Source organism: Platichthys flesus, chromosome 6 (genome assembly GCF_949316205.1).
Source record: "Platichthys flesus chromosome 6, fPlaFle2.1, whole genome shotgun sequence".
NCBI classification, from domain to species: Eukaryota; Metazoa; Chordata; class Actinopteri; order Pleuronectiformes; family Pleuronectidae; genus Platichthys; species Platichthys flesus.
The window spans coordinates 508,692-517,478 of record NC_084950.1 but is presented as its reverse complement, the minus strand read 5'-3'; the positions used below and the strand labels follow the sequence as shown (position 1 = coordinate 517,478).

The following is an 8,787-nucleotide window of genomic DNA, read 5'->3' as shown; positions in this document are numbered from 1 at the left end:
AGCTCTGGCTCCTCCTCTACTTTTAGAGACTTTAGGGACGACAGCCTGAATTCTGGGAGCGGTGTGCTCTAGTGGGTTGATAAGGTACTAACAGTGCCTGTTATCCAACTTAACACCAGTGAACATCCAGGGATTGGACATAGAGGTGGTGAAGAACTACAAGGAGGACCCATCACAAGCCACCATTGCGGTCCTGGTCCACCGCCCGTGCCCAATGCCAACGCGACACAGGGTCCACCACCAGCACCACGATCAGCCCACATGACTCAGAATCCGCCACACTGGATCCAACACCGCGACCCCCGGTGCGCGATCCACAAACCGTAATAGAACAAGTAACGTTCTGGCACACTTATTAGCTCTAACTATGAGCTTTATCAAAAAGGAAGGTTTTGAGCCTACATGTAGACATCTAAAAGGTTCAACTATACCGCCTCACTATTACGTCTGTTGAAGAGACGTCGGTTAAACTGTGGTATCGTATTTGTGATGCTGATGTCACACGAGGTTAGTTTAGGTTGATTACTTTGAGATTTGGGCCGATGGGTCATGTCAGGTTCATGGTGAAGAGGTTGAAGTGAAACTCCAAAGTTTACCTGTTTACTTTGAACTGTTGGTGAACGGAACAATAGTTGCTTCAGGTGTTGATCCGGTGTTGATGTTGACTTTGTGTTGTGCTGCAGTGACACCTCTGTCCTGTCACCATGGGACGCTAGCAGGTGTGAAACTGTCCCCATCCACAGAGGTTCAGCTCATGGGTCACACCGAGCCCTGCAGGGGTTTATTAATGTGTTTGTGTGTGTGTGTGTTTGTGTGTTTGGTAAAACTTCCTGTTAACTGGAATTTGACTCATTAAACATTTTACAACTATACAGAAATTAGGGACAATAACTGAAATGTCACCAAAGTTCATTCCTCCACGAGTTCCCTCCCCCATGGACCTGCATTTAAATCTGCTAGATTAAAATTCTTTCATCGCAATCCATGTGAATCCATGGGGAGAGCGTGGCCTAGGGGATAGAGTGGGTGCTCTGCAACAAGAAGGTTGCTGGTTCGAATCCCACTCTTTCCCATATGCATGCCTAAGTGTCCTTGGCAAGATACTGAACCCCTAAATGGCCCCTCATAAATGTTGAGTGTTCTAAAAATGTAAGTCGCTTTGGACAAAAGCGTCAGCTAAATGACATGTGATGTAATGTCAAGCTTTGCACATTTCAAAAGCACGCAACCCAGATATCACACAGATGTTGGCCTCTTCTGGTTGAACAAAGTATACATCTACCTGGGGCCTCCTTTGGTTGACATGCAGGATTTCCATGGTTCACTTGTGGCCCAGATCTGGCAAACGGCCCAGCCGCATCATTACATGTGGGATGTGGTCTGAATGTGGGTCACGGGGACGTAGGTGAAATCTGAGCCAAAACTATTTTGCTATGTGGTCATGGTAAAGAAAAATACTGGACCCACACCAAACCGGTATGAGTTCTCTTTTGACCTATTGAGCAGTTTTGACCGGGTCATCGAGCAGTAGCACCAGCCTCCTCACAAATGGACACACAACCAATTGAAAGGGATGACAACATTACAGAAGACACAACTCATTATATTCCACTGATGCTTTTTATTGATTATACACTTTCATTATAAAGGTAAAGGAACCTGACTTTTATTCTAAACAGGTTGAAGTTCTTCTTGGATTTCAAAATCATACCAAAGCTCTACAGGAGGATCGACCCCATCTCTAACCACATGGTGGCGCTGTCACCAGCCGCATCTCTATAAAACCTTATAGCCCATTAGTCTGTATAGTCTGTAGAGCCCTAAGGAAGCCCCGCCCACACATTCAGCTGAGGATATCTTCCATACCTCTGCTGCAGAAAATCATTTACACCCGACAGGAAAAACAACCCAGAAACCCCCGAATCAAGACCCAACGTATTCCCAGCTTAGAGAGGATCAGCATGGACGTCTGGTTGCTTCATGTTTAATTATGTATGAATATTTCATGAGCCATTATAGATCTGTAGAAAGATCCATGACTCTTCCTGAGCTTCGGCCGTTCTGAGCCTCCATGGAAACCTGAAAAAACAACCAAACCCAAGTTATGGTCAGACATTGACCTTGAAATTATACAGATGTACCCCCCCCCCCCCCACACACACACACACACACACACATCCTTCAGCAGGGGAATTGAACTCACTCAATAAGTCCAGGCCAGTTTGATGAAGGCAGGGTTTTCATCCTCATCCTTTGACATGATGGACCTGCGTCTTCTCTGACCCAGCCCACATCTCTGAGGAAATCAAATGACAGAAGATCAGTTTTGAGGTGATTCAAATATCTACTCATACAACTTTATATAACTTGATGTGATGTGGTGAGGAGCTGTGGACCTACCGGGATGCAGTTGCTACCCTTCTTGACACACAGCGTCACTCTGCAGTGCAAGAAGACCTCACCATCCTGTCCAGAGAACTGGAACGCGTTGAAGGAGAAACTGTTGGATGTTCCCTGTCCGTTGTTCTTCACCTTCACCGTGGAGTCAGCGGGGTTAGGGCAGCTACTCAAACAGACAGAAGAGCAGACATGAAGGGGCTGTGATCCCAACGAGCATCTCTGTGTGTCTCAGCCATAGACTATTTAAAGATAGATGACATGAAAGATCTAAAAGAGTATGCCACTCTATCTGGATCAGGTCAAACATTGGGCTGAGGGCGGGTTGGTGCCAGAAGAACAGAATCTCTGTCGGGTTCGGGTGAGACCCAGTCTCACCCGAACCGGACCCCAGGCTGGGTCGTGATTGGTGGAGCTCATGTATCAGTGAGACCTTGATCCCACTCCACCATCACTGGGATCTGGGATATTGTTGGCTTCATGTTTGCACAGTGGGAGGAAACGGAGACTAGCGTCATGCAGTCTGTGATCTCACCCTTTGATGATGAGGTCATATCTCAGGGTTCCGTTCGGGCTGGGCTGGTCGGTCGCCCAGCAGGAGTCCGTCACCACTGCAACCATTTCATCATCCAGCCCATCAGTGCTCAGCTCCACCCACAGCTTCTCGTCCAGTTGCATTTCAGTACGTAGTTGTAAGGCTTCCTTGAAGCTAGGGTCCTTGAAGGCCTTCATGGTGAGATTGTAAATCCAGCGTCCAGAGGTGATCTGCTGGGTGACGGAGCTGGAAGGCAAAGACAGAGTTCAGTTCAGTCTTCATCTCTTAAAAAGTACATTAAGCTCAGTTTGTGGTTCTCAAAGGCGTCGCCTCTGGAACCGTACACCCAGCACAAACCTGTCTTTGAGTGTGAAGGTAAAGGTCCTGATGTCCGGCTGATCGTAAAGACATGAGAAGTCCAGATGAACCGAGTCCTGACGGTTGATAATGCCGTACATGGAGCTGTTCCGGTTCACGATGGTGTTCTTGTAGAGGATCTGGCTGTTGTTTGCCTGTAGGGACACACAGAGACACACATTGTTACTGCACCTTCATTAAACATTTCAGGCTGCAGCAGATACCCAATGTTCTCCTGAGAGGTACCCACCAGGATCACTGCTCCACAGGCTTTCTTCCTGTCAAAGCCGAACGTCACCATGTGGGTCTCATTGTCCATTTCACCTTTGCAGGCCTCGTCATTGAGATGTAAGACAGAGAAGTCGATGCCTTTGTCCTCCAGGAGACATTTAGCCATAGTCAGCTTAGCAGCGTTCTGCTCGCAGACCATTGGCTCTCCTGACATCATATAAAGATCAGTTAGCTTTTGTCCAAATAGCAGGAAGGAGGAACATGCAGATGTTAATTCAACGTTGATTTGAACATCTTTTCAGGGGCTGACCCACGGCACTTTCCAGAGATTATATCATGTCTCTTTAGCTTTACTTCTTAATGTTATCACATGCACCAAAAGGATTGTTAACATTTATATCATGTTTGGAATTATTTGGTGCCAAATCTCTTCATTGAGCTAAAGGAATTGAACATGCAGCCAATGAAAGACATAGGGCCTCATTAAGAGGTTTAGACCACGACAGGTGACACATCATCTATTCAGATCCTCTCATTCCTAAAGTGAGGTCTATGGATATTCCAGTTATTCCATAAATCTTAGACAAATGATAAAAGAGCTGTGACTTGAGTCAAAGGCGACTCACCAAAGGTGCCGGTTGGGTTGTACTTGGAGGCGAACATGGCCCGGCAGACGCAGCCGGTTCCCCCGTTGTTCTTCTGCCCACAGAACTCGTGATCACTGCAGAACGTGTCCTGACAGACGCCCTGATAGAAAGCAGCTGCAAACACACACAACACACACACACACACACACACACACACACACACACACACACACACACACACACACACACACACACACACACACACACACACACACACACACACACACACACACACACACACACACACACACACACACACACACACACACACACAGGTGTTGATCTCAGACATTGATCAGTCTCACAGAAGGTTCACAATGTCAGTACATGTGAGTGCATGTATCTGAGTCTGATTAGACCAAGCAGGCCTGTAACGTGTAATGTTTCAGTTTCAGTGCTGAGATCTGCAACTGGAACCTGGATCCTGTCTTTATGTTGAAGTGGAGATAACTAGTCTTAATTTAAACCATAAAACAGAAGATACTGAGTCACAGCCTTACAGCATCGGGTCTCTGACTTCCATTCCTCCACTGTGATGTTGGAGAGGCTGCAGGTTCTGGCGTACGCCTCCAGGAACTGGCACTTGAGACCATCCCCTTCAGGGTATTTACACAGCGTTTGTGTGCAGGCAGTAATGAAGGGTTCTGGGTCGTGTTCCATGTTGCAAGCAGTAAAGGGAGCCTGCTTCAGGAGGTTACACCTGTTCCAGTGATGCAGAGGAGAAAGAATAATTACTGTTCAAAGTTACAAAGTGCTTTAAAAGTTCAAACAAGATAACATATGACAGGACAGAGGCAAATACAATCAGTCAATATTACAGAATTAAAATCAAATAAGACTCCCATCAATAATTTAGACCGTTCCTATGGCACAAGACAAACAATGACAGTTGGTAGAACTTCCTGGTGGAGATGTAAACCTCACTTCAGAGACAGGTTCCAGTCGTGATCCTCAGATCTTGATCAATGTGGCTCTTTCTAGAATCAACCCACCGGTCTTTCATTTCATCAATCCAGCAAATCTGAATTAAAGTGAGCTGTTCTGCAAATGTTCTGTAAAACACACACAACTAACTAACTGTAGGTAGAGTACGTGTAGTAACTTTCTTTCAAGCTAAAATACTGCTAATGCTAATACTATGCTCTTGTTTTCACGACGTTGTGGATTGAGAAACCTCCAGTTCGTCTAACTCCAGGATTCAGAACAACTTGGTTCAGTTTCATTTACCAGTCAGTGGAGGTGCTGCAGTTGATAGACGGGTCCGCAGCCTCTTTATACTGCTTGTCACAGCTGTGGGGCAATAAGCAGCGTCAGGTCAGTTCATTTTATCTGAGCTACAACTGGGCTGGTGTGGTACGCTGTGTTCGAGGTCTCACCCGGTGTCACTGTGTGAGGAAACCTTCTCATCCCTCACAGTCCGACTGGAGTTTCCACAGAACCCGTGAGCGTCGTGTCCATTTGGACCTGAGCAGTTTCAGAAAGGAGAACGTGACGATCAATGAACTTTGCAAGTGGAGCCAAACAAAGTGACGAGCAGATCAACAGCCTTGTGTTTAGCATGTGACTCAGTTATTAACAAAGAACAGTTAGTAGAAACATGGCAGATGCTGGTTGTGATCAAATAAACCCATCAATCAGCACTTGTTGTCCACTACAGAAGTACATTTATTTTAAATTGTACTCATATCACTGTCTATACCACGTCATACAAATATGATTCTCGTTGGGTTTGTGGTGCCTGATGAGCGCAGATGACTTTGACTCCATACATCACCCCCAACATGGCACCTTCAGCCTCATTACTAAGAATCAAGGATTTACATTGTACCTGTCAAGTGGATGAGAGCGATGGAGCCATCGAAGTGGACAGAAACTGTGAAGTTGGAGGCTGACATCTTAGCCGTCACTCCAGTCTGGTCCTTGGTGAGCTCCCACCCATGGACCACCATCGCTGTGGTGTTGAGTCTGAGCTCTCTGGTGTCAAGCTTCATCCCAGCAGCGGAGCAACGAGTCAGACAAAAACACCACGAGCAACATGTTGAATCCAATTTGAACTTTTATCATAGTTAGCATGGTTTTCATTGTTAAAGAAAGAAACAAGCGTCACAATCATCTGTCTACTGATTATTCCAGAAGTCTCTCTCTAGAGAAACACTCATCTCATGTCCAGTTCAGTACATATTTATTAATTTAATATATTAAATTAATAAACTCTAGTGCTCTGTATCGACGTCGGCTGTGGATCAAGACGACAGCAACATCAGCAGATTCTCCAGTTCAGGGTTCTTTCACCAAACGTTGAATCAACAGGTGAACAGCTCTTTGTGCAGCAGCGGGTTCTATGGAGCGTGACTCACCAGAGCTCGACTCCCTTGTTCCAGAGAGATCTGAACTCCCCCTGCGTCCAGCTGCAGGATCACACGTTTCAAGAAGCTGACGTCTTTCCGGCGTCTCTCCTGGAAGACGCCCACCACCTGGAAGCCGGGGACGGATGTGGACCTGAACAGAGTGTAGCCACAGCGGTCCGGCACAGCCTGGACCTGCCCAGCGAAACCGACGACCGAGGAGCCGATCACGGTGCACACGTTGTTTGTGATGCAGCTGATGGAGGCGGAGGAGCAAATTCATACTGAACAAAACACCGTCAGTGTTTGGTAACAACTGAAACTCATGAAGAACTTATGGAATTTGATGTTACCTGCCCTTTCCATTGCAGGGCTCCTTGGGACCACAGACACTGACAGCAGTCGCAACTCCAACCACATCACAGGAGATAGTGGAGCAGATGCTTGGGTCCAGACCTGTCGTGTTTGTCTTATAAACAACGCCTAGAAGTCAGGAAAACTATATTTAGGTGTTTAAAAGATCACCAAAGTCTCAAGAAAACATAATGGTTTTTGCTTTTGTGGTAAAAAATGGATTTTATTTAACATTTTGTTTACTCACCAGAGCTTCTACAACTGCTTAGGTCTGAGTATCCACCGGCTCTTGCTTCAGCTTTAGTGAATCTCGGTTTAGAGACTGTGAGGCCATTGACCTGCACGTCTGCTTCCTGGAAGGTGCCAAAAAAACAAATGGGTAGTAATCATCCAGGACTTCGACAGATATATTGTTAACACATCGGGATTTAAACACGGACTCAACACAACCAACAGAACAATGACCAACTCACACCGTCATAATTTACTCACGATATGAGAAGCACTGAATTCAGAAAATGTCCACAATACCAGAGCCGCTTGTGGCTCAAAATTGAACAGTTCAATTATTTGAATCTGAGAAGAGGACACAGGAAAGAAGTGTTTTTAAAATCAGAGGAGCTGAAAACAACATGGGTCAGAACAAGTTCCCGTCTGATTCTCACCTCTCGGGTTAGACTTTGAGAAATGCCAATCTTGATGAAACATGTCGCAGCGTATTTAATGCTCGGTAGCGCTTTATGGACATTAGATCCAAGTGGGAAATTATACCATATTATCGACAGGCTACCACTGACAGCCGCTCCTCCAGGTACCAGGATGCAGTCGTCCTTGATTCCAGATTGGTACTGGCCATTGAAGCAAACATTCACTATGCTGGCATTGAAGCTCACCTGTTGGACAGGAGGAGACACAACATGGATAATAACATGTCAGCTTGTAAACATTTGATTATGAGTTATTTACGTAATTGGTAGGTTGATTAAAACCAGTGACTGTTTATTACTCACATATACTTTGTCATATTTCTGTCCGAAGTAGGTGATGGGGCAGGACTTGATGTTCAATTCACCTGAACCGGTAAAATCCAGGGTCGCTGCCGTACCTGAAGATATTGAGACACGTGGTTTTTGGATCTGTTGTTACTTTAAGAGTAAACTTAGATCTCTTAGAGACAATTTGTCTAGGTTTTTTTTTTTTGCTTTATGATTTAAATTAAAAATAAAGGAGAGGTCATATTTTCACAGTAAAGGTCTGACCTCTTGTAGCTACATTACTATTGAGCTATTTCAAATGCGTCCTTTCATCCCAGAGAATCAAAGCAGCCAAAGGTTGGACGCATCCTATAGCCAAACTTATCCCAGGATTCAAGTTCTTCAGGAGGTTTCTAACTTTATTGGGGATTTTAGAATCCTCTGAATGAAAATATTTGTTAATATTTGTTAATATAATATATGTTAATATTAATTCTGGTAGAACATCACATGACACTTTTCTACTTTGTTAATTTGTCGCTCATCTGTAGGAGGCTTTCTAACGACATCTTGTCAGTGTGAATGAATCGAGTGGTTGTGTGTGAGTTGTGTAACCTCTCACCTGCGAGCACACTGAGTGCAGCCAGGTGTAATATGTTGAACATGCTGGCGGCCGATCGGGATCTGAAACACAGTTACACACACTTGTAAAGTCTCCGTTACACTTTTTCCAAACTGAAAATTGTTCAAAAGTTTAAAATGGACGTATTTAAATTGTGTTGTTTTTCTTTTTCTCCTCTTCCCCAAAATCATTATTAAAGGCATTTTTGAAATCCTCGAAATGTTTCACCTGACGGCTCCTGAGGAACTAGACGCTCTTCCACTGTGAAGTAAATCCAATCACTCTTGTTTCAGCTTAAATAATCATTTGCATCACAACAGTGGTC

The 8,787-nt window shown here is 45.0% G+C and overlaps 1 protein-coding gene across 1 annotated transcript; it reads right to left on the bottom strand.

Annotated features, from left to right (window-relative positions):
* Window positions 1–1,624: 1,624 nt before the first annotated feature.
* Window positions 1,625–8,519, bottom strand: LOC133954664 (uncharacterized). The gene is made up of 18 exons (XM_062389096.1): window positions 8,463–8,519; window positions 7,877–7,971; window positions 7,532–7,759; window positions 7,359–7,442; window positions 7,114–7,219; window positions 6,866–6,995; window positions 6,525–6,768; window positions 5,996–6,152; window positions 5,544–5,631; window positions 5,395–5,457; window positions 4,668–4,867; window positions 4,147–4,281; window positions 3,540–3,727; window positions 3,290–3,444; window positions 2,933–3,178; window positions 2,401–2,563; window positions 2,204–2,296; window positions 1,625–2,079 (listed from the first exon to the last, which is right to left on the bottom strand). Exons 1-17 carry the CDS (start codon window positions 8,503–8,505, stop codon window positions 2,204–2,206), a joined length of 2,418 nt encoding a protein of 805 aa, XP_062245080.1. The 5' UTR covers window positions 8,506–8,519; the 3' UTR covers window positions 1,625–2,079.
* Window positions 8,520–8,787: the final 268 nt, after the last annotated feature.

Bases quoted from the DNA above. Each gene is read 5' to 3' on its own strand.
- LOC133954664 (XM_062389096.1), bottom strand. From the start codon at position 8,505: ATGTTCAACATATTACACCTGGCTGCACTCAGTGTGCTCGCAG. The intron at 7,760-7,876 runs GTGAGTAATAAA...CCTGTCCAACAG, and splicing joins AGAAATATGACAAAGTATAT to GTGAGCTTCAATGCCAGCAT. The intron at 3,445-3,539 runs GTGGGTACCTCT...GTGTCCCTACAG, and splicing joins CCTGTGGAGCAGTGATCCTG to GCAAACAACAGCCAGATCCT.